Source organism: Kogia breviceps, chromosome 9 (assembly GCF_026419965.1).
Source record: "Kogia breviceps isolate mKogBre1 chromosome 9, mKogBre1 haplotype 1, whole genome shotgun sequence".
In the NCBI taxonomy this organism is placed as follows: Eukaryota; Metazoa; Chordata; class Mammalia; order Artiodactyla; family Physeteridae; genus Kogia; species Kogia breviceps.
The window spans coordinates 23,347,383-23,373,437 of NC_081318.1; the positions used below are offsets into that span (position 1 = coordinate 23,347,383).

Here is a 26,055-nt window from a genome sequence, read left to right on the forward strand (position 1 = left end):
TGACTCCGTATTTTTGTGAAACGGTAATTACTTCACAGTTGTTTACAATGAGCCAATTCCAAAGCACTTTCACGCGATCTTACTTGGTCCTCCTTGTGTGTTGGATGGGCAGGTATCATGCCCCTTTTTCCAGCTTATGAAGGCAGTTACTTGGCTAGAGTCACAAGGCCATAAAGTGGTGGTGCTGGGACTGGCTCCAGGGGGGTCTAATTTTTAGGATAGCCCTCTTTCCACCATGCCGTACAAGAGAGAGTTATTTTTTTTCTCCCTACATCCAAATGGAGTCTTCTGCCTTTGTGAGGGAAGTGTAATCTGTCAGCCTGGGTGGGTTACAGTTTGACCCATATCATACCAGCTCCAACGTATTGCTTAATACCCTGAAGTAAAACTGGACTAAAAGTAAAAAAACTATGGATATAATATGACTTATAGAAATTAATCCTGATGGGAGAAAACTACTTTTCCCCTCCTCTATGTCTGGCTTCCAAAGAGAAGAGTTCAACGGGTGAAGGAAGACTTTGTGAGGGATTAAGGAGAAGGAATCGGGGCAGCTTGGACCTTTACTGAACTGTGTATGTTTTTTCTCTACCACTGCCCCTGGGTTCTCTGTACAGTATTTTTTTAATTTTTTCTGAAATGAATTTCACTTTGTTAGTGTTCAGAAAAATTCAAACCTATTCTGTCTTCCCATCCCCGTTTATCAGAACTGTCCCTCAGGACATCTGTCTTTAAACTTTAAAGGCTCCTTTTGACTGTGGACACTTAATTTGTGCTCTCCGTATTCCATAGAAATTCATGATCTCTATTCACCATCCTACTCTTCCAGCCCCTCTTACCAGTTTGAATTTGCTTTGCAAGTGAAACTGGGGGAAAAGCTGGCCACGACTGACGGCAGTTCCGAGCTGAAGAACCAGACAAAGGCAGGTGATATCCTCAGCACATTAGCCCTGAATGTGGGTTTAATTGAAGGAAAGAGGTTTGTTCAATGCTGGGTTTATGGTCGTCTCAGGTTGTGCAGCTGGAGGAAGATGGTATAGAATATGTGCCCTATGGGTTGAAGTTGGGCCAGGAGAGGTCTGTGCTGTGCAGCCTTTTGGCAAACAGCCACTAAGATTCAGTCAATGCTGGCTCCTGACAATTATGACTTCAAGTTTATAGTGTCACTGTTTGGGAAAATACACCTGTGTTGTTTTAAAAGTGAAAATAATCATTATAAAGAAAAATTCAAATCATAGAAGCTTTACTAATGCATTTAACAAATATTTATTGTGTCCCTGCACCATTCAAAGCACTGGGGATATGACAGTGACCTAGAGGCTACACATTAATGGAGGGAGTAGCCAAAAAATAATAAAAATATGGAATATGTCAAGGGGTGATAAATGTTATGAAGAAACACAGACGAAAAAGAAAGTAGAAACCACTCAAAATCCCATCCCTGGAGATAACCTTTGTTAACATTTTGTTGAAAATCCTTCCAGACACCTCTCTACCTATATAGAAACATAATATAATTTCATGTCAATGAGTATTTTCACATGCTGAGTCATAACCTGTTTCTTTTTCCAGTAATATTTTCTGAATCTTTTCATGTCATAAATAAAAATTGACATAATTTTTTTCCAGTTTTGACTTTTTTTTAATTTGCAAAATTTCAAACAGAGAAGTAGAGAGAATGGTATAGTGACCACAATTACCTGTCTCCTACATTTAATAATTGTTAACATATTTGTTTCACCTATTTTGGGGGGGACAGGGCTTATGTCTGTTAAACTAAATTACAGACTTCGTGAACATCTTACCTGTTCTGTTTCTACACCAGTGCGGTGAAGGGCAGGTCAATTCTGACACTACCTGGAGTTAGTATCAGACTCCACAGGCTTAAGGGCTCAGTCCCCCTCAAGACTGCCTACACTTCAAATGTCAGCCTTACTTCAGGGGTCCCCGGGCCACCTGCACTACTGACCAACTGGCTACAAATTCAAGGGTTCCCACTACCCCCACAGGTTTGATAATCTGCTAGAACAACTCACAGAACTCAGTTAAGTGCTACACATATAATTAAAGATTTATTTAAAAGGCTATACATAGCAGGAGGTCTGGGAAGAGGACAGAACTCCCATGCCCTCTCTTGGTGGAGTCAGGGTATATCACCCATCTGGCATATTAACCTGTTCATCAACCAGAAAGCTCTACTGAGCTTCAATGTCCAGAGTTTTGATCAGGGTTTCATTACTAGGCACGGATGATAATATCAGTGTTAAGTGATTGCACTTAATCTGGTCCAAAGTTGCAACTCTCTAATCACATGCTTAGTCTTTCAAGTGACCAACCCCTACCTTGTCTTTTCATTGTTGAATTATAAGAGTTCTTTATATATTCTGGATACTGATCCCTTATCAGTTATTTGATTTACAAACATTTTCTCATTTTGTGGGTTGTCATTTCACTTTCTTAATAGTGTTCTTTGACACACAAAAGTTTTTAGTTTTGATTAACTAAACTGATGAACTAAAATAGATAAATCGGACTATTTTCCCTTTTGTTAATTGTGCTTTTTGTGCCATATCTAAGAAACCATTGTCTAATCCAAGGTCATGAAGATACACACCTGTTTTCTTTTAAGAGTTTCATAGTTTTAGCTCTTACATTTAGGTTCTTTTTTTATTTTTGGTATATGGTGCAAGGTAGGTCCAACATCATTCTTTTGCTTGTGGATACTCATAGACCTTTTAAACTGTACTGAGTTACTTGTCTTTCTTTGCATTTGGTCTGTAAACTCCATGAGGGCAGAGACCAAGGTGGTTTTACTAAATTTTTAATGAATGGGTGAATTAGGCAACCAAAATATCAAGTTTCTTTCCTTTTGTGAGAAATTATATTGATTGTGTACAGTAACACTGTTTTCATTGATATTGGTAGTTAAAATCTTTTGACAATAACAATTCAGAAACAAACTAATACACAGGATGATAGGAATTGTACAACTTAACAGGCTTTGGAGCAAAACATTTGGATTCAAATCCTGATTTTCATTTAAGAAATGTGTAACCTTGGGCAGATTAATTACCTATTTCTTATTCCTTAAAATGGGGATTTACTCTGTATAATTGTTAAAAGGATTAAATAAGACCTCATAACTACAGTGCTTAACACATTGTAAGCATTCATCAAACGGTGGCAGTTAATTAATTAATTAATTAATTTTTGGCTGCATTGGGTCTTTGTTGCTGCACGTGGGCTTTCTCCAGTTGTGGTGAGCGGGAGCTACTCTGTTGCATTGCACGGGCTTCTCACTGTGGTGGCTTCTCTTGTTGTGGAGCATGGGCTCTAGGCGTGCGGGCTTCAGTAGTTGTGGCTTGCAGGCTCAGTAGTTGTGGCTCACGGCTCTAGAGCACAGGCTCAGTAGTTCTGGCACATGTGCTTAGTTGCTTGGCAGCACATGGGATCTTCCCGGACCCAGGGATGGAACTGGGGAACTAGCCACACTAGTGTCCCCTTCATTGGCAGGCAGGTTCTTAACCACTGTGCCACCAGGGAAGTCCCAGTAGTAGTTACTTATTATTGCAAAGGAGAAGCAGCAATGTTTGGAAATTTTCTCCATAGTACAGATTCCAAGATTTATATTTTCTTTTGTGAATTGAGAATTGTTATACCATCGATGTTTGATTCGGAAAGAAAGGCATACACAAAAACACAATTCAGTGTGTTTGTGCAAATACTCTGGCGTCAGAGCGTCCTGGGCAATAGAATGAAATACCTTTTTGGGTGTCAGAATTTAGTGGAAAGGGGATTCTAGGCATTTTGTATTTATTTCAGTGTGGCACATTTTTCAGGTTTGTACAATAGTTATTTGATTACGTGTCTGTCTCCTCCATTAGGGTCTGCATACAAATCTTGTCTTAAATCATCTTTGAATTTGCTGTACAGTGGACACTCCACAGATGGTTGAATTGATGCGCCTTGTCCACGGGGGTCCGAAAGGACTCTATGTAGAGGAATGGAGAAGTCGGAAGGGGAAGGAAAGACCTCGGATCCATTGCCAAGGAGAGGAGAGCTGCACAGGTGTGGGAGCCACGAGGGTCCTAGAGCTTCAATCCGACGCAAGTAATTAGAGAACCACTTTTTCTCTTCTCCCGGCCCGGTAGGGTCACTTCCGGGAGGGGGCGGCGAGACAAGAGGAGGCGTGCGGGGAAGGAAGCAGTTTACGCCGCACCAGGCGGAAGTATGCCAAAGGTTTTGGTGCGGCCGCTTCCGGTCCGGGTAAAGGCTGCTGAGGTATGCTGCATGGTCTGTGTCGGGCCGGGACAGCTTTCTGAGGGCAAGTCAGCGGGTCAAGAGGCGAGCGTCGGCGTGTAGACTCACAAGTCAAGAGTCTAGTGGTAAGATCGGAAAAACAGCCAGGAACTTGAATACGATCTTACCTCTGTTTCCGAGGGGGTAACTTCCACGAGGAACCCCTCTGCCCTGGTAACGGCCAAAGAGGAGATGGCGCCAGTCAGGGAGCGGCCGTGGCCGACAAAGTAAGGAAGCGCGAAGGCGGAGCAGCCTGAGAAGCCTCGGGAGAAAACACCAGAGCCATCGCTGCCGCCACCACCGCTACCACCATGGAAGGGGCAAAGCCGACATTGCAGCTCGTGTACCAGGCAGTGCAGGCGCTCTACCACGACCCAGATCCCAGCGGAAAGGAGCGCGCCTCGTTTTGGCTTGGGGAGCTGCAGCGTTCGGTGAGGGGCCGAGAGAGGCCATTCTGCGCCGCGGGGCAAGGGCGGGGTGGGACCTTGGCTGGAGCCGGCGCCGAGCCGTTGGCCTCCTGAGGTCCTCCTTGGGGAGGAGCTGCTGCCGCGGGGTGGGGCTGCGAAGCTACATCTACGCGGCTTTTCGGAAACTAGTTGCAGCTGGTCGGTCGCGAAGTGGCCCTTTCCCCACCCCGTAGAATCTGGTTTGTAGGTCCTGTACTTCTCGCTCGTGGCTTCGATCTGGTCCTCTGAGTTTCACCCTTGCTACTACTTGTTTCTTAGGCCTTGCTTTTCCGTTTTGTCTTTCTTCAACCAAATCCAATCCCAGTCTTTCCCTGTCTTCCACTTAAGGATGTTTTATCCGTCTCTCTTCGGTGTCCAGGTGTTACTCCGGCAATTCCTTCCCACTCATAGCCTTACATCTCACTGTTTCTTGCTGCTTTTCACTCTAGTTTGAGTACATTATTCTCGAAACTTCTCAGGTTTCTAGATCCTTATACACATGAGTTTTCCCCGTGTTTTGGAGTGCAACATAACGTAAAGAAAAAAAATCAATTCTCGTTTCAGAAAATCTTTGCAGTTCTCATTTTGCTGCATATTGGTTTTCTGACCTCTTTCCCATGATTTTTAGCTTCTTTATAAGATACGGGTATCGTAGCTGCCTTGATTATTACAGATAATTGTGTCAGTATCCAATGAGGGGGTTAATTGCAACCTATTATACTTACTGTGTTCTGCGTTCTTTGAATCTCGTGTATTATGCTTCCTCTAATTTTCCTACTTACCCTTGCAGTGCTTTAATTCAGTGTGATTATGTGTACTTGGTCATATTGCTGACTTTACCTTTCTTATTTTTGCATTTTATACGCCTAAGTATGTTTTAAAATTTGCTCCCTCCCCTTCCATTTCTTTTTTTAAACTCATAACTAGAACTTAAAGATGCTCTGCCCTTTTGAATCAGCTCCTAGGCTGTGAGTGCATAATAAGTATTTAAAAATTTGCAACTTTGAATATTACACTTAAAAAAAAAATCGGGAACCCAAGTCCTGGGTGACCTCATGGGAAGAGAAAGGAATGAGACTCACTGTAGGCTACACAAGAAAATCATTCATATGTGGTCTTAGTGTTTAGTTAGTTTTTGTGATCTGGGGACCCACACGTCCCTGATCTTAAAGTTTTCAAAGTAAAAATAGGAGAAATGCTACACCATACCAAAAGTCAGCTTTCCCTACTAAACCTGCTTATTGCTGTACGTATTTTAAATCAGTATTTTAGTGCTTACCATGTACCAGCAACTGCTGGGTGTTGGTATATGGAAATGAACCAAACAAAAAAAATCTTTGCTTGGTACAGGATATTTGTGATGTTTAAATGAGTTAATACCTACAAAGAGCTTAACAAAGTTCTTTGAACCTAGAACTCAAAATGTGTTAGTAATTGTTATTTAAATATCAGTCACTTAGTTTCCACTAGTCTCTGTTACAGACTTACATCATCATCATCATCATTATCATCATTATTTACAGTCAGGTCCCAACAGGAACAGATGGCACACTTGAAATAGGCTAATTTGAGGAGGGTTTGTTTTATAAAGATACTGTTTATAAAGATGTGGATAGGGCTTCCCTGGTGGTGCAGTGGTTGGGAGTCCGCCTGCTGATGCAGGGGACACAGGTTCGTGCCCCGGTCCGGGAGGATCCCACGTGCTGCGGAGCGGCTGGGCCCGTGGGCCGTGGCCGCTGGGCCTACGCGTCCGGAGCCTGTGCTCCGCGACGGGAGAGGCCACAACAGTGAGAGGCCCGTGTACCGCAAAAAAACAAAACAAACAACAACAAAAAAAGATGTGGATATAATGGGGTACCACAAAAGATAGTGTAGTACCCTGTAGCCAAACTGTTAACAGCCCTAAGCCAGAAGAGCTAAGAGAGAGAGTGGTTACTTCTTGGACTCTCAGGAGAAGTATGGAGTTGGCTGCCTTGAGAGGAATTGTAGTTTTCAGTTGAAGGGACATAGCCAGCATGAGGTGATTGTGCAGGGAGGAAGCTGGAGGAATAAATATCTACACCTTATTCTTCTAAGTTCCTCCTTCTCCTGGGATTCCCCATTGGCCACACCTAACCCTAAGCTAGGGGACTCAGGAACCTGTTGATCTGTTCCATAGAGGTCAGCTGGGGCAGAAAACATGGTAGAGAAGAGTGGAAAAGTGGACCTGGAAAATAGCACAGTCACACATCATCATTTTTAGGCAACTTCAGTATCTGTATTGACAATTCAGCTAACACTTTGGCTTCTTAATTCCTTTACTTTTTTCTAAGCCACCTGGTAACACAGTCGCATCTTGGATCTTGTCATTGCTAAAAAGTCACCAACCCTCCCTAAATCACTAATTCACGCATTGAGCTCTGATCACACAACCGACTGAAATTCTTATAGTTTGCTGGCTCAGGAATCTCAAGTAACGTCATGTAATAGTTTTTACTTTTTTGAAATCTTACATAATTTTAATTTTATCAAAATAAAAAAATTTATTTATTGTTAATTTAGTAATAAAAGTTATTATTGTTAAAATTTTAAAGATTTAAGCCAAACTTTAAAAACTTTCTAAAGTTATAAAATGGGAATAGTTTTACAAGATTTAGGAAGAAAAAAGAGCAGTTTCATAGTTTCTCCTATGAAAGATGAGGATTTAGGCTTCTTCTGCTTCCTCACACCCCATCACCCATAGGTATACCTATGGTATACCACATTTTTGGCTAACATAGGTACCATGGGCTTCCCTGGTGGCGCAGTGGTTGAGAATCCGCCTGCCAATGCGGGGGACACGGGTTGGTGTCCCGGTCCGGGAGGATCCCACGTGCCGCGGAGCCTGCGCGTCCGGAGCCTGTGCTCTGCAACGGGAGAGGCCGCAACAGTGAGAGACCAGCGTACCACAAAAAAACCCACCAAAAAACATAGGTATACCACATTTCTGGTTAAATCATTACATATTGTGAATCATGAAGTGTGTATACCATGATAATTTCTTTTTTGTGCAACTTTTTTTTTGGTGGTAATCATTACCTTTTTCTTTTTTTCACGTTTGCCTTATTTTCTATATATCTACAGTAATTCATTCCAAACTCTCTGTTAGTAGGTGTAAATATCCTCTTAGTATGTTCACACTGGTAATCTGTTTCCTTTTTTGGTGGAAGGAAACCTCTCCCGAGAGCCCTGTATCTCCCTGCTCCAATCTGGCCTGGTTCTCCAGGTCTCTTGCATAATTATTATCCTGGGATCTCACTGTCCTAGGGAATTCCTTTTTCTTTCTTGTATTGGATGTGCTGAATCCTGGATCCCATGATCTTTTCTTGAATTACTCCCTCATTTGACAGATAATTGAGAGGGGAACCTTCATCTCTTCTCTCTCATTGTTGGTCGTTTTTCTTGGACCACTTTTACCATGAGAGTTCTCTAGTCTTCTGCCTGGAGGTTATGAACTAGGCTGCCGGTGGCAGGTAGGAGAATGAACTGGAGGATGAATCTAAATGCTCAGTATGTAGGCTTTAGTTTATTTAATCTGTTTTCAGTATGATACTCCTGTCCTTAGGTGAGTCTGTTGTCCAAGAGTCCAGAGTCCCTCTACTTCAGTCTCTGCAAAGTAAACCTTGAGTTTTCTGTGATGGTGGGAGGATAGTATAGTAGCCTGGCCCCTCAGAGTCAGGGAGAAAATCTAGGAAACTAAACTGCTTACACAGATTTTGAAGCCATTCCTTTGTTTTTTTGTTCTATCTGTGCATCTGTCTTCAGGTGTACCTCAGTACTTCTAATTCTTGAGCCTTACTGGGATTTTGCAAATGAATTAGTTTGCCTCTTGGCTTCCCCCATTCTTATCCCTTACCCCTCCCTGCTACCAGGCAAATTTCAGCTTTCTCAGACCTCTGAGAGTTATAACTCACCCAGCAGCTTTCTCCTTTTCACAGTTTTGTTAATATCATTCGTGTTTCCATTTTCTGTCCTTGTGGGTTCCCTCCTCCTTAGGGGAAAAAAAAATCTTTTTACTCTGATTTTGGAGGGAATTTGAGGGCAGACAGATGTTTCAATCAGTTAAATTGTGTTAAAGAGAAGTCTTAGTTCTTGAATTTCATCAAAACCTGATTCCATTGACTGGCCCTTTTCTTTGTTAGGTTTTGTCTTTTTCCAGGGACTGTGGTTCTCATCCCTTTCTTCAATATACCACCAACCCTTCACCTCTGATTTGGTAGAACTTGAGCATGTGTATCCAATTGCTTCTCCTGTCCGATTTTAGTGCTCTCCATCTTATTATCTGAATTCTCAGGAACCTTGATCTTTTTGGTTATCCTGTGTTCTCACTTGTATCCTAAAACTCCCTCTTTACTGGATCCTTCCCATAAGCATTCACAAGATGTAGTATCTCCCAGAATAAGCAAATGGTTTTTTGTGGGGAGGGGATGCTGCCTTTGTCTGGTTTTATGATTTTTTAATTTTTTTCTTACCTTTGTACTTTTACTATTACTTTTTCCCAATCCTGTCTTAAAATGAAGAAACTAGCCCATCTTTTCAAAGCCTAGCTAGCTTAAATTCTTTCTCCTTAAAGTCTTAACAGATTTTCTTCCTCTGAAAGTCATTTCTGCCCCTGCTCCAACACCGAAAGCACTTTAATTGCATTTATCATTTTTTTAACCTTTTTGAAAATTTGTTTTGTCTCCCCCAATAGACAGTAGAATCCTTTCAGATGTTTATATAATCTGATACCCGTAGTTGAAGGAATAAACCATGATTATTAAGAAATGATCAAGATGCCTGACAGTTTCTCTTTTTTTTTTTTGAACATCTTTATTGGAGTATAATTGCTTTACAAGGGTGTGTTAGTTTCTGCTTTATAACAAAGTGAATCAGCTATACATATACATATATCCCCATATCTCCTTCCTCTTGCATCTCCCTCCCTCCAACCTTCCCTATCCCACCCCTGTAGGTGGACACAAAGCACCAAGCTGATCTCCCAGTGCTATGCAGCTGCTTCCCACTAGCTAGCTGTTTTACATTTGGTAGTGTATACATGTCCACGCGACTATCTCACTTTGTCCCAGCTTACCCTTCCCCCTCCCCGTGTCCTCAAATCCATTCTCTACGTCCGCGTCTTTTTTTTTTTTTTTTTTTTTTTTTTTTTTTGTGGTACGCGGGCCTCTCACTGTTGTGGCCTCTCCCATTGCGGAGCGCAGGCTCCGGACGCGCAGGCTCAGCTGCCATGGCTCATGGGCCCAGCCGCTCCGCGGCATGTGGGATCCTCCCGGACCGGGGCACGAACCCGCATCCCCTGCATCGGCAGGCAGACTCTCAACCACTGCGCCACCAGGGAAGCCCCGTCCGCGTCTTTATTCCTGCCCTGACCCTAGTTTCTTCAGAACCTTTTTTTTTTTGTTTTTTTAGATTCCATATATATGTGTTAGCATACGGTATTTGTTTTTCTCTTTCTGACTTCACTCTGTATGACTGACTCTAGGTCCATCCACTACACTCACTACAAATAACTCAATTTCGTTTCTTTTTATTGCTGAGTAATATTCCATTGTATATATGTGCCACATCTTTATCCATTCATCTGTCGATGGACACTTAGGTTGCTTCCATGTCCTGGCTATTGTAAATAGTGCTGCAATGAACATCGAGGTACATGACTCTTTTTGAATTATGGTTTTCTCAGGGTATATGCCCAGTATTGGGATTGCTGTGTCGTCTGGTAGTTCTATTTTTAGTTTTTTAAAGAACCTCCATACTGTTCTCCATAGTGGCTGTATCAGTTTACATTCGCACCAACGGTGCAAGAGGGTTACCTTTTCTCCACACCCTCTCCAGCACTTATTGTTTGTAGATTTTTTGATGATGGCCATTCTGACTGGTGTGAGGTGATACCTCATTGTAGTTGTTTTTTTTGTTTTTTTGCGGTTCCCGGGCCTCTCACTGTTGTGGCCTCTCCCGTTGCGGAGCACAGGCTCCGGACACGCAGGCTCAGCGGCCATGGCTCACGGGCCTAGCCGCTCTGCGGCATGTGGGATCTTCCCGGACCAGGGCACGAACCCGTGTCCCCTGCATCGGCAGGCGGACTCTCAACCACTGCGCCACCAGGGAAGCCCTCATTGTAGTTTTGATTTGCATTTCTCTAATGATTAGTGATGCTGAGCATTGTTTCATGTGTTTGCTGGCAGTCTGTAGACACACAGTTTCTTAAAAATGTTCCTGAATGCATAGCTGCTTGTAGCACCTCCAAAGGGGCAGTTGGATGACTCAGATTTGTCTTTTTCTATGAATTTCATTTATTTTTGCTGCTTCTCTCTAACATATCCATGGATGATTGAAAATAAACAATATTATTCAGCCTCCTATGATGCTCTGTTTCCAGTCTTTCCAATCTTTTTTTTTTTTTTTTTGGTGGTACGCGGGCCTCTCACTGTTGTGGCCTCTCCCATTGCAGAGCGCAGGCTCCGGACGCACAGGCTCAGCGGCCATGGCTCACGGGCCCAGCTGCTCCGCGGCATGTGGGATCTTCCCGGACCGGGGCACGAACCCGCGTCCCCTGAATCGGCAGGCGGATTCTCAACCACTGCGCCACCAGGGAAGCCCTCCAATCTTTTTTTAAAAAGCAGCCTTTATGAGATAAGTTTTTATTACCCTCATTTTATGCTTTGAACGACTTGAGTACAGAAAAGGAGAGGAACTTTTTGACACAATAAGCCTTTCTTGAAGTGGTCACTAAGTGACATTTTAAACCAAAAATCTGTTTTAAAGTAGTCACAAAACATGCAGTGTAGTAGCATAGTGTTTTAATTTTCAGTTTGAAATTGGTAAAGTATTCCCTGGTGGTCCAGTGGTTAGGACTCTTTGCTTTCACTGCAGAGGGCCCCAGGTTCAGTCCCTGGTTGGGAAATTAAGATCCAACAAGCCGTGTACCATGGCTGGGAAAAAAAAAAAATCTACTTTAGTTGAAAACAGAAAATGTAGTAACTAAAATTATACCATATAAAGTAGCATTCAAAACTGTACAGTCCCTAAGAAAATTAACAAAAAAATGAAATTGGTAAGGAACAGAATTTGCCTGGTTTGTTTCAAAACCACGTTGAATAATATACTTTTCGAAAAACTATTATCCTTACTTCCCTCTTCCTCATACTTAACTAATCTTAGAGTCATTTAGTATAGTTATAATGATCCTGGTGACAATAGATTTAGTATAACGGTATAATTTGGACACGGTTCAGCCCATGCTATGAGTTAGCATCTTTTCTCTTTCTCTGGTATTTGTATAAAACAGCCATTTTCTGAAGAATCTACATTCATTAAACTTTTTTTCCACCAAAATTCTTGGAAATAGCCTACAACCATGGTTTTGTTTTATGGGATAGGCAGGTATCACTGATGTCTTCCAAGTGTTTTAAAAGAAAAAATTATTTTGAGGCAGATCTTAAAGGAAGCCTATTCAACAGTGGACTACTCTGAATACTTAGTAGTTTCCTTTGTCCACCTCTAGTAACCAAAATTAGTAGACAATGCAGAAACCAATGGAAGGAAAGACCATCTCTTTATAGGGCTAATTAATTGTGCTACTCATTTGTTCTAAGTTTGTAATTTAAATTATAAGGAGACTACTTTTACAGAGACCATCTGTGGGTTAGAGGTTATCTCAAAAGTTTCGTAGTTCAGTCTGTAAACTGAAAAGGAATGATGAAAAGAAAAAAAAAGCATAAGTCAACTGGAATAGATGGCATTGTAATGTTTGGTTTATCACATATCCTTGAGAATTTTCTTCTTCTAAATATATCAGGAAGGTCATGGGTCATGGAGTATCAGTTTCAGACTTCTTTCCTAGTAATTTTTCTCTTTGGAGTTTCTTGATTCTTTAGCCTAGTTCTAAAACCTAGAGTCTTTGTTTTTGCTCTGGTAGTGCAGTCATTGATTTGATTTACCTGAAAATCTAGACATCTTTTAATGTTTCTGCTCTCATCCTCCAGTTAAGTGACTCCTAAAACATAAACATGTTTTTGAAAGGCAAGCCTTCTAGAATATAGAAAATGTTCATGTACAACTTCTTTGGGGTTAGTTCAGTGAACATAGGAATACTGTATACTTTGCATTGCTGGAAAATGGGAGTGTGTAAGTAAATGATAAAAACCAAAGACTTTTCAACTGAATAGTATACCACTCTGGCTATATTGTCTAATATGATTGCCATTACCCACATGACTATTGTGGCTGTTTAAATTTAAGTTAATTAAAATGAAGTTAAAATCAATTCCTTAGTTGCACTGCCACATTCCAAGTCATGGACAGTGCAAATATAGTCATTTCATGTCCTTGTTGTATTGGAGCTTATGAATGAGAATTTGTGATGGTATTTGTGTTGGCATGATAGTCTGTTATCTGGTGGCATTCATCTGTATTTGGATTAGTTTATTTCTCATCTTCCCAGGCCTGGACCAGAGTCAATGGTTTGAAACAGGATATAAAATGTTCTGGATACTGCTACATTTTCTAAGTTGCCATTTTAACCATTATTAGGCATACAGTTCAGTGGCATTAAGTACATTCATGTTGTGCAATCATCACCACCACCCATCTCTAGAACTTTTTCGTCTTCCCAAACTAAAACTGTGTACCTATTAAAGAATAATTCTCCATCCCCTCCTCTCTTCAACCCTTGGTAACCACCATTCTACTTTTTTTTCCCTCTAGGAATTTGACTACTCCAATTACCTTTTGAGTAGAATGATACAATATTTGTCCTTTTGTGTCTGGCTTATTTCACTTAGCATAATATCTTCAAGGTTCATCATGTTGTAGACTATGTCAGAATTTAATTCCTCTTTAACAATTATGGTAAAATACACATAGCATAAAATTTACCACTTTAACCATTTTTAAGTGTGTAGTTCAGTGGCTTTAAGTACATTCACATTGTTGTGCAACCATCATCACCATGCATCTCCCGAACTTTTTTCATCTTGTAAAAATGAAAATCTGTACCCATTAAACACAGTTAACTAACTCCCCATTTCTCTCTCCCTACAGCCCCTGGCAACCACCATTCTGCTTTTTGTCTCCATGAACTTGACTACTCTAGGTACCTCATATAAGTAGAATCATACAGTATTTGTCCTTTTGTGACTGGCTTTTTTCACTTAACATAATGTCCTCAGGGTTCATCCATGTTGTAGAATGTGTCAGAATTTCATCCCTTTTTAAGGCTGAATAATATTGTATGTACCACATTTTGTTTACCTATTCATCTGTTGATACACACTTGGGTAGCTTCCACGTTTTGGCTATTGTGAATACTGTTATGAGCACAGGTGTACAAATATCTGTTGGAGTCCCTGCCTTCAATTCTTTTGAGTATATCACCAGAAGGGGAATTGCTGTATCATATGGTAATTCTATGTTTTTTTTGAGGAACTGACATACTGTTTTCTAGATTTTACAGAATTTTAAGCTCTTGGTTTTTTTTGTTTGTTTGTTGTTTTGTTTTGTTTTGTTTTGGCCGAGCTATGTGGTATGCGGGATCTTAGTCCCCGACCTGGATTGAATCTGTGCCTGCTACAGTGGAAGCGCGGAGTCTTAACCAATGGACTTCTAGAGAAGTCCCATAAGCTCTGTTGAACTTAAAAACATTTAATTCTTAGAAAGTTGCGCTTGCTCAGATTACCTCTCCTGTGTTTCCCTAGCTTGTACCCTGGTACTGAAATGTTACCAGAGAGTGTTGTACTGTTATATAGGTGAAGTTCCAGAGAGAAGCTTTATTTCTCTTTACTGGAAGTTCACAGTACTGCTAATGGGGATAATTTTGTAGTGTTTGGCATGCAGAACCCCTTGAAAGTACCGATTTAATTTTCCTCTTTCTGGTTAGACTTCCCAAAATGAAAATATGAAATTTGTATTTTTTTTTTCTTTTGGTAAGAAATTTTCTGTTAACAGAGTTTACATTATATTTTTTACTTTTTTTTTTCAAGCCCACTGCACTCTTCAGTTTTTCTCCATATTAACTGTTTACTTGTATTTTCTGTCTCAGCCATAGTTAGTACCATTTATACAGATTGCCCTAAAGCAGAAGAATACACTTAGAACTAGTCTTAAAAAGGTATATGTTTTTACATAAGCAGTCAGAGTTTTCTAACACTATAATGCATTTTTTATTAAACCTTAAGCTAGACATCTCATATTTCTGTACAATTAAGAAACTTGAATCTTCAGCATTGTGTTAGTGTATGCGTAGTATGTCTGATAGTACTTTCATTCTTCAGGTTTATGCGAGTTGTTATAAAACTTGCTCAGATAGGCAGGAATAGAGACCGGTGATTAAAGGAAATCTATTTTCTATATTTTGGCTTTCAGGAAGCCTTCACATGGGCTACCCATTTGCTTCAAATGAAATGGTTTCAAGCTTGGTATTTTCTACTTTTAAAGCAGGGCTGCCTAATATAATTAGTAAGGCCCACAGTGAATTGATTATCAAGGAATGCATGCTTCAGTCACTCCAAACCCAAGCTGACCTTATGGATCCAGATTTATTTATCTTTTTTCAGGGCCGTTCTTGAGGTTAATATTCACATGCATAGGTGGCTGAGGGTTTTTAATTTGGTTGGAGATTCTTTACAGTTGTTGAGGAAAAATTTTGGCAAAATTTCTCAGTATCATATTATGTGTGAGCAACAGCTACAGATTTGAGCCAAAGTTTATTTGATAGAGGCCATTATGACACAGGATTGTTTGAAAATGCTTGTCCCAGAAATACTGGGATTTCATCAGAAACTCAGGAGACCACAACGTGCAGTGCTGTAGTCATTTGGTCTTACTGATTCCTTTCATTGAGATCAAGATAGAGTAATGCATATGGGCACTACCATCTTCCAACATTGTCTTGAAGATAAGAGTGTTTGAGTATTTCTCCCGGAATTTGAATAGCTTATGATGTTTTAAAGAATTATTTTTAGCCAGGAATCTCTTTCCTCCCATAAGGGAAATAATATCTCCCTCTTAATTATCTATTCAGTTATTATGGGGATGGCTGTGAAGATGTAAATTGGCTGAACTTATCTCTATAAATGAGCATTTTTGCTTCTAGAAAACTTGTTTATGCATACATGGGTAGTCTATGGTTCTGCGAGCTTGCTTGGGGCTTTATGATTATTTTTCACTTACACTCTGCTTTTGGAATTGGGAGTTGTTTACTCATCACTGCTGTGGTGAAGGTATTAGCTAAGTTTCATTTCATCATAGTTTCTGTATTTCAGACCATCTTGCAAGACAAATTATTTTGAAAGATAACAATTTTAGGTAGTGATGGTTTTCTTTTGAGATCTATAGCTTATATTTTTCCTAATATCCATTCATATAATTTTCTCTCCTCGCTGTTTAAGAAAACCATCAGAAAGTAACTTGTGACAGACCTAGCGATTTATCTTAAATTTGTAAAATTTTCATAAAGGATTAGATACAAAAACTTAAGATAGTTGACTAACAAAAAATTCCTTTCTTTCAGGTTAATAAGACTAGTTTGTTCTTTACCTGTCTCATGAAAATGCCTTTTTCTTGATTTGGGAAATTCTGATTTTCTAGCTCTGTACCATATTGGTACAAGGCATGTGTCTATAATGTTGCGGTGTCTGATTGACTGTTTTTGGGGGGTTCTTTTTACTGTGCTCTTGCCTGGTCTGCCCCTCCTTCCAGTATACTATAAATCTTTATTTAATAGATGTATTATTTACTAATTGAAATGTTTTTTAAAAGTATAGCAGTCTTACACATTTATTCTTACTTCAAATTTCATTGAAATATTTGTATTTCCAGAACCTAATTTTCTATTTGCCAGAGCTCTTCTGTTTTCAGTGAAGTATTTTTAAGTAATGCTGCTTAATTTGAGGAGTTTTTGTGTAGGATTAACTAGCAGCTCTAATCTGCTTCTGATTCTTGGCAGCTGATGAATCCTTAGGCCCCCTATCTGGGTGTATACTTGCAATGTTAAGGGTCTGCTCAGTGATTTCCGTTGATTAGGCAGTTTTAGAACTGTTAGTTTAGAAGTGAGTCTTGGAGCAGTCGTGACCGTTAAAGAAAAAAGGGCAAGTACTTTTAGGATCTGCTGTGAAGTATAATGAAAGACTTAGAGCATGTTAGTGAAAGGATTGCTGGGCCATAGCCTGCTTCATATTCATCACATAGTCATGGAAATATCTTTTGAAAAGAATGATATAAAGGCCTGTTCTGCTACTGCTTTGTGAAATGGAAGATTGGAATTAGTTGCTTAAATGGAAAATGTTCTCTTGTTGCAGCCTCTTTGAAATGTGCTGCTAGTGGGAGCTGCAGCTTCCTCCTGCTGACTCTGAGCCCCAGGCTTCGGTTGAGATGGTCCTTTCAGAAATGTGGAGCTTAGTCCAAGCCTGGATTTCAGTGGGTAGCACCTGGCATCTGTGGCTAGAAAGTCCTATGAAGTGTAAGTGCTTTATTCTCTCCTTGTAAAGAATCCCTTTTCCTTTCTTCTTTCTGCAGCTTAGCAGAGGGGAAGAACAGTGAGCAATGTACTACAGTATCTGAGGTATCAGGATTTGGTTGCATTTTCTTAATGATTCAGTGATCAAAACAGGATTACTTGTTTTTTGGATGCCAACAATTCTTAAACCCTCCTAGAATTCAAAATAAAGGGACAAATTATGACCTCTTAATATATAGTACTGGCAGTATCAACCTGGGTAATTTTTCACTGACAGTTTACTTAGTAGACTGTGATATTCATGTTTCCCAGGTTTCTTTAGAGGTCAGTTTTGTATTTCGTTCTTGTTCCAAAAGACAGATATTTGAAAAGAGAGGCACATTTGACCAGTGAGTGAGGCAGCATCAAGATAAATAAGGATGCTTGAAATGAGAAGACAGTTCTTTTTTCACTTCGGTTCTACTTGACACATTTACACAAGGAGCAGTATGGGAATTTTCCTAAGACCGATTCCTCATAGAATTGTCCTAGGAAATACAGATAGCTGCCATCTATATTTTAGTTTAATTAAAAAACAGAAAACTATGATAACATAATGAGTGTTAGAAGATGCAGTTTATATTTGGTTTAGTTGCCTGGGGTAAACTGCTATTCTCCTTTTTTTTTTTTTTCCTATTTCAGAAGTACTGGTAATATTTTAAAGTAAGGTCATTCCAGAAAAGACTCCCATTTTGGGGAGACTTTAAGTTTCCCTTCACTGAAATTTTTCTGAGATTCTTAAATCTTCCGATTTTGGCTAGGAAAATATTGAGCTTCTTCTCATTGCTAAAGCAGAATATATATTTAAAACAAAACAGAACCAAGGCTCCAACTGGGTAAGGCAAGCAAAGTTCTACAAATGAGGACTCTGAATGAAAAAGGTCCTTTCAGGGCCTTTGTTTTCTCTATCTGTAAACTGGTTTGCTTGTTTTCTCTTGCCCTTTCTCTCTCTAAACATTGTGGATTCTGTTCTTATAGCTTACTCCCAATCCAGTAAGTATCTCAGCTACCTAGTAAAAGAATGGGCTTCATGTTTGGGAAAACAAAGAGGTGTTATAGATTTATGAGATGATAGTATCTTGTCATTTTGCTTCATATTTAATAATATATATTTGTTTAAATGGCTCTATGGCCAGGAGATTTTGAGAGAGGCAGAAATAATTAAGGTTGTTCTTTACTTTTGAAGAGCTTACAGTCTATTAAAAAAAGATGAACAAAGGCCCAAATAATTACAATATAAAGTTCTACAATTGAGCTGTTACAATCAAGGGTACCTTGGTAGTAAGGAAAAAGGATTACTCCTCCAATATTTTCTCTTTATTTCTGGCTTTCAGGAGTTTGAATATGATGTGTTTAGCATTTGTTTGTTTGTTTGTTTGGGGGAGTGGGGGACAGTAACATTCTCTGTTGCCCTTGTCTACTGTTGTCTTTAGTAGTTCCAGTGTCCAGTGTTCTCATTGGTGGGACTTTCTCAGTGATTCTGTCCTCCTCTGTGGCATTCATGCTCTGCCTTGCATCTGGCAGATCTTGTGCAGGATACATTTTTTTTGCCCTTCCTTCAGTGGTAGGAGACCTCTGTGGTGTTATTGTTATAGCATCATGGGCTCAAGACGGTTTTATGCCCTGTCCTGTAGGGGTAGAGGTGTGTTTTTTTTTTTTTTTTTACCCTTACTGCAACAGCAATGGGCCTTACTTAACCTATAGCCTTGAGGATAACATCATTTGCTGCCCTTCCCATACCAGTTAAGGCTTTTGTTCAGTAGGGGAGAAGGGTCTAGTCAGAGCTTTTTGTGTCTTTTCTGCTATTGTGGCTACTCCTGTGCTCCAAGACTGTACCACCAAAGAGGTTTTCTCTGGTCTCCTGCCCTACCCCTATTCTTTCTCCTGAGTATTTGGTGGAGGTGTGTGGATAACAGCCTGTAGGTGGTTGTGAATTCCCCTTGTGTCCAAGAGTCCCATGGGTTTTATATGTTCATACTAGCCCACACATATACAATTTTAAAAATCAATTTGTTAATAATTTTAATTGAATTTTTATTACCTGGTTGTCTGGTGCCCCATATCTCTTTTCTTTGTTCTGCTACAGATGAGCCAATGCTTGGTGAGGTCTCTTTAAATTTCGGTCTACTTGGTTGTCCTGGGACCTCAGCTTTCTGATGCATTTAAGAAAAGTTACTTTGTAGTTTATTTGCTTTTATTTATTAACTCCAAAGCAATGTTCTTTTCCACTTTCTGCATCTTAGGAGAATGTGAAATTCCTCTCAGGTATATAGATTCATTTATTTTAAACCCTACAAGATATTGTTGCTTTATATAGTCAGTGTTCACAGAGATTTACTTACATACTTAGCCTTTCTATTACTCTTCATTCCTTCCTGATTTCCATGTTTCTATCCAGAATTATTTTCATTCTGCTTGAAGAACACTCTTTAGTATTTTCTTCTTTGTTCTATTGTTAATGAACTCTCTTCTTTTATTTTTTTTCTTTTGGTCCCAAAGTGTCTTAATTTTGTTGCATTTTGGAAGGGTTTTTTTGCTGGGTATAAGTAATCAATTGGCAATTATTTTCTTCCAGTACTTTGAAGATATTTGATTCCCATTTTTTATTTTGGCAAGTCAGCTATCAGTCTAATTGTTCCTTTAAAGGTAATACATGTTGGGCTTCCCTGGTGGCGCAGTGGTTGGGAGTCCGCCTGCCGATGCGGGAGACGCGGGTTCGTGCCCTGGTCCGGGAAGATCCCACATGCCGCGGAGCAACTAAGCCCGTGAGCCATGGCCGCTGGGCCTGCGCGTCCGGAGCCTGTGCTCCGCAACGGGAGAGGCCACAACAGTGAGAGGCCCGCATACCGCAAAAAAAAAAAAAAAAAAAAAAAAAAAAAAAAGGTAATACATGTTTTTTCCTCTGGCCTTTAAGATTTTCCTTTTTGTCTTTAGCAGTTTTTTAGCAGTGTTATTTGATGTGCTTAGGTCTGGTTTTTCTATCCTTAGGGTTTACAGAATTTCTTAAACTGTGGCTTGCTGTCTTATCAGTTTGGAAATTCCTCAGCCATTATGTTTAAATAGTGTCCCATTTTTTTCTTTTCCTTCTGAGATTTCAGTCATGTTTGTTAGACTTTTTCACTATGTCCCATATGTCACTTGCATTCTTCCTATTCTTTACCTTCTCTTCTTTTTTGAGTTTGTGCTTCAGGTCTTATTTTCTATTGACCTGTTCTCTAGCATAGTAATCTTTTCTTCAGTTGTCTGATTTGCTATTCAACCCTTCCATTTGGGTCTTAATTTCAGTTACTGTATTTTTCAGTTCTAGGATTTCCCTTTGATTCTTTTTTTTAGATTCCATTTCTTAATGCAAATTCCAATTCGTCTTCTAATTTCTTGAATACGTTAATCAGCTATTTAATTTTTCCCAATTGTTTATTTTGAAAAATTCATAGCTTGAAAGAATTGTATAGTGAACACTGATTCATGATAAGCCCTTCTCAAATTGCCTGTTCCCATTTGCTTTCTCTCTTTTTTCTTTCTTTCTCTCCCTTTTGGAACCTTTTGGAAGTAAATTGCAGATTTTATAATGCTGTACCCCTAAACATTTTGACGTATAGCTCATAAGAACAAAGACATTCTACTAAACTAAAACCATTGTCACGTTAAAGAAATTTAACATTGATATACAACAATATTATCTAATACACAATCCATATTCAAATTTCCCAGTTGTTTCAGTTACAGATTTCTAGCTTTTTAAAAATTTTATTTTCCCTAATCCAGGATCCAATCAAGGACAGTGCATTGCTTTTAGGTGTTATGTCACTTTAGTTTCCTGGGTATTTTTTTTTTCCTTTTATGATAGTGACATTAAAAAACAAATCCAGGCCCATTTTGTCTTTGTTTTTAATATGACCCACTCGCTCTTTTGCTTTGTCTGGTTGTTTCCTCATGATTGTATTCAACTTAAACAGTTTTTGGAAAAATACTACATGAACGAAAAATTGTTTTCAGTGAATCACATCGAGTCACTTAAAATCTGTTTGTCCCATTATTGGTGATGTTAAGTTTTATCATTTTGGTTGAGACATCACAGTTATTTTAGTCCTCATCTGATAATTCCGTTATCTAGATAAGTTATTTTCTATTGTCTGTTTCCACCCCCAACCTTCCCTTTTTTGCTTTCGTTTGATAAATACTGGATATATTGTTTATGAAATGTTGAAGAGATAATAAATGATGTTTTTCCCCTGAGGTAATTTCTTTTGCTTCTGGCAGGTCTTTATAATAGGACCAGATCCCTTTAGTTTGTGAAGGAATTGAGCAGATTCTAAACTGTGTGTTTCTTTTTTGTAAAATATACATGACATAAAATTTACCATTCTAACTATTTTAAAGTGTACAACTCAGTGAGAGTAAGTATATTCATGTTGTTTTATGACCACCAACACAAGCAATCTCCAGAATTTTTTTATCTTCTACAAGTAAAACTTTGTACCCATTAAATAATGCTGCCCATTCTCCCTCCCATCAACCCTTGGCAACCAAAATTCTAACTTTGTCTCTATGAATTTGTCTACTGTAGGTACCTCATGTAAGTGGAATCATACAATATTTGTCCTTTTGTGTCAAGCTTATTTTACTAAGCATAATGTCCTCAAAGTTCATCCATGTTATGGCATGTAATGGTACTTCCTTCCTTTTTAAGGCAGAATAATAGTCCACTGTATGTATATGCCACATTTTGTTTATCCATTCTTTTGTCAATGAACATTTGAGTTGTTTTCAACTTTTGGTTATTGTGAAATATGCTGCTATGATCATTGGTGTATAAATATCTGTTTGAGTCCCTGCTTTTGAATGTTTTGGCTATATACCCAAAAGTGGAATTGCTGCATTATGTCATAATTTTATTTTTAATGTTTTGAGGAACTGCCATACTATTTTCCATATTGGCTGCACTATTTTACATTCCCACTAGCAACATGTATTGTTACAATTTCTCTACATCCTCATCAACACTTGGTTTTTTGTTTGTTTGTTTTATTTTTTGTTTTGTTTGTTTTGGCCACCTTGCAACCTGTGGGATCTTAGTTCCCTGACCAGGAATTGAACCTGTGCCCCCTGCAGTGGAAGTGCAGAGTCTCAACTGGTGGACTGCCAGGGAAGTCCCTGCCTATTTTTTAAAAATTATTTTATTTATTTTATTTTATGCTGCATTGGGTCTTCATTGCTACACACAGGCTTTCTCTAGCTGCATTGAGTGGGGGCTACTCTTCATTGTGGTACACAGGCTTCTCATTGCAGTGGCATCTCTTGTTGTGGAGCACGGGTTCTAGGTGCGAGGGCTTCAGTAGTTGTGACACGTGGGCTCAGTAGTCGTAGCTTGTGGGCTCTAGAGCGCAGGTTGAGTAGTTGTGGTGCACGGGCTTAGTTGTTCTGTGGCATGTGGGATCTTCCCAGACCAGGGCTCGGACCCATGGCCCCTGTGTCAGCAGATGGATTCTTAACCACTGCACCACCAGGGAAGTCCCTCTGCCTATTTTTAAATTGGGTTTGGTTTTGTTGTTGTTGTGTTGTAGGAGTTCTTTATATATTGTGAATATTAACCCCTTATTAGATACATCATTTGCAAATATTTTCTCCCATTCTGTGGGTTGCCTTCTCATACTGATCTTTTAATGATGAATAGAAGTTTAAAATTTTGATGTAGTCCAATTTATGTGTTTTTACTTTTGTTGCTTGTGTTTTTGTTTTTTGTTTTTTTGGCCTTGCTCCGTGGCATGCAGGATCTTAGTTCCCTGACTAGGAATCGAACCCCGTGCCCTATGCATTGGAAGCACAGAGTCCTAACTACTGGGCCACCAGGGAATTCCCTGTTGCTTGTGCTTTTGATCCAAGAAATCATTGCCAAATTTAATGCACATATAGCTTTCCCCCCATGAGTTTTATAGTTTTAGGTCTTACATTTAAGTTTTGATCCATTTTGAGTTAATTTTTGTATATGATATCCTGTTCTTGTTGAAAATCATTTGACCATATATGCACGGATTCATTTCTGGGCTTTCTATTCTGTTCCAGTGGTCTTGTGTCTGTCTTTATGCCAGTACTAAACTTTTTTTTTTTTTTTGGTGGCAAAAACACAAAATATGAAATTCAATCTCCCAACAGTTTGCAAGTATACAGTGCAATATTTTGCAAGCATACAGTGCAATATTATTGACGACATGCATGTTGTGTAGTGGATCCCCCTGAACCCCCCGCATCCTACATGACTGAAACTCTGCATCCACTGAACAACTCTCCACCTCCTCCTCCTCCTCGCCCCTGAGTTTGACTACTTTAGATAGCTCATATAAATGGAATCATGCAGCATTTGCTGTTTTATGACTGACATATTTTACTCAGCACAGTACCCTCAAGGTTCATCTCTGCCTTTGCAGCACATGACAGGATTTTTAAGACTAAGTGATAATCCATTAAGACTGAATGGATAGTCCATTCCATGTATATATCACATTTTCTTTATCTATTCATCCGTTGATGGACATTTAGTTTGCTTCCACCTCTTGGCATGTGTGAATAATGCTGCAGTGAACGTGGGTGTGCAAATATCTTTTTGAGATGTTATTTTCAATTCTTTGGGGTATATATCCAGAAGTGGAGTTGCTGGATCACATGATAGTTACATTTTTAATTTTGATGAACCTCCATACTGTTTTCCATAGTGTCTGCACTATTTTTTTTTTTTTTTTTTTTTTTTTTTGCGGAACGCGGGCCTCTCACTGTTGTGGCCTCTCCCATTGCAGAGCACAGGCTCCGGATGCGCAGGCTCAGCAGCCATGGCTCACGGGCCTAGCTGCTCCGTGGCATGTGGGATCTTCCCGGACCGGGGCACGAACTCGTGTCCCCTGCATCGGCAGGCGGACTCTCAAGCACTGCGCCACCAGGGAAGGAAGCCCTTGCACTATTTTATATTACCATCAACAGTGCATAAGAGTTCCAATAGCTCCACATCCTCACCAACACTTATTTTCCGGTTTCTTTTGATAGTGGCCGTCTTAACAGGTATGAAGTGATATCTGATTGTGCTTTTGATTTACATTTCCCTGATGACTAGTCATGTTAGCATCTTTTTAATGCTTGTTGGCCATGTTTATACTGTCTTTAGAGAAATGTTTTTTTCAAGCTCTTTGCCCAATTTAAAATTGGGTTATTGGTTTTTATGTTGTTGAGTTGTAGAAATTCTTTGTATATTCTGGATATTTGCTCCTTGTCAGATGTATGGTTTGCAAATATTTTCTCCCATTCCATAGATTGCTTTCTCACTCTGGATTTTGTGTTGTGCAGAAGTTTTTAGAGTTTGGTGTAGTCCCATTTGTTTTATTTTTGCTTTTGTTTCTTGTGGTTTTGGTGTCATATCCATGAAGTCATCATCAAATCCAGTGTCATGAAATTTCTTGTCCCCCATGCTTTCTTCTTGGAGTTATAGTTTCAGGTGTTACATTTAGGTCTTTAATCCATTGTGAGCTAATTTTTGTATATGGTGTAAAATGAGAGTCCACTTCTTTCTTTTGTCTATGGATATCCCTTTTCCCAACAGTATTCATTGAAGAGACTGTCCCTTCCCCATCTTGTAGTTTTCTCATCCTTGTTGAAGATGATTTGTCTATATTTTCGAGGGTTTATTTATTGGTGCTCTGTTTTTTCCCATTGGTCTGTATATCTGTCTTTATGCCAGTACCATATTCTTTTGATTGCTGTGGTTTAATAATGAATTTTTTTTTTTTTTTTTTTTTTTTTTTTGGTGGTATGCGGGCCTCTCACTGTTGTGGCCTCTCCCGTTGGGGAACACAGGCTCCGGACGCACAGGCTCAGCGGCCATGGCTCACGGGCCCAGCCGCTCCGCGGCATGTGGGATCCTCCCAGGCCGAGGCACGAACCCGTGTCCCCTGCACTGGCAGGCGGACTCCCAACCACTGCGCCACCAGGGAAGCCCAATAATGAATTTTGAAATCAGGAAATATGAGACCTCCAATTTTGTTCTTTTTCAAGATTGTCTTAGCTGTTTGGGACCCCTTGAGATTCCATATGAATTTTTTTTTTTTTTTTTTTTTTTTTTTTTTTTTGTGGTACGTGGGCCTCTCACTGCTGTGGCCTCTCCCGCTGCGGAGCACAGGCTCTGGACGCGCAGGCTCAGCGGCCATGGCTCACGGGCCCAGCCACTCCGCAGCACATGGGATCTTCCCGAACCGGGGCACGAACCCGTGACCCCTGCATCGGCAGGTGGACTCTCAACCACTGCGCCACCAGGGAAGCCCCCATATGAATTTTTTGATGGATTTTTCTCTTTCTGCAAAAAAAAAATCCTTAGGATTTTGATAGGGATTGCATTGAATCTGTAGAGCACTTTGGATAGTATTAACAACTGTAGTAAGTCTTCTAATCCTTGAACCCAGGATGTCTTTTCATTTATTAGTGTCTGTTTTAATTTCTTTCACAAGTATTTTATAGTTTTCAGTGTACAGCTTGCTTTATTCCTGAGTATTTTGTTCTTTTTGGAAGCTGTTGTATATGCAGTTGTTTTCTTAATTTTGTTTTCAGATCGTTCATTGTCAGTATATAAAAACAACTGATTTGGGGGTGTTGACTTTGTATTTTGCAACTTTGATGAATTCGTTTATTCTAACAGGTTTTGGGGAGTCTTGAGGGTTATCTACATATAAGATCATGTCATATGTGAACAGTCATCTTTTACCTTTTCCTGTCCAATTGGGATGCCTTTTATTTGTTTTTCTTACCTAATTGCTCTGGATAGAA

At 39.7% G+C, this 26,055-nt stretch overlaps 1 protein-coding gene across 2 annotated transcripts in view; it reads left to right on the forward strand.

Moving 5' to 3' along the window:
- Positions 1-4,202: 4,202 nt before the first annotated feature.
- The window catches only part of TNPO3 (transportin 3), an 83,633-nt gene continuing 61,780 nt past the window's right edge, over positions 4,203-26,055 (forward strand). The window contains exons 1-2 of one of the 2 annotated variants that reach the window (XM_067042212.1): positions 4,233-4,727; positions 17,057-17,217. Coding sequence is in view for 1 of the 2 variants with exons in the window: in XM_059074429.2 (XP_058930412.1) it covers positions 4,608-4,727 (120 nt within the window). In the remaining variant the exon portion in view is untranslated. Of the gene's footprint in view, positions 4,728-17,056; positions 17,218-26,055 lie in introns of both variants that reach the window. The other variant, XM_059074429.2, reaches the window with a different exon arrangement.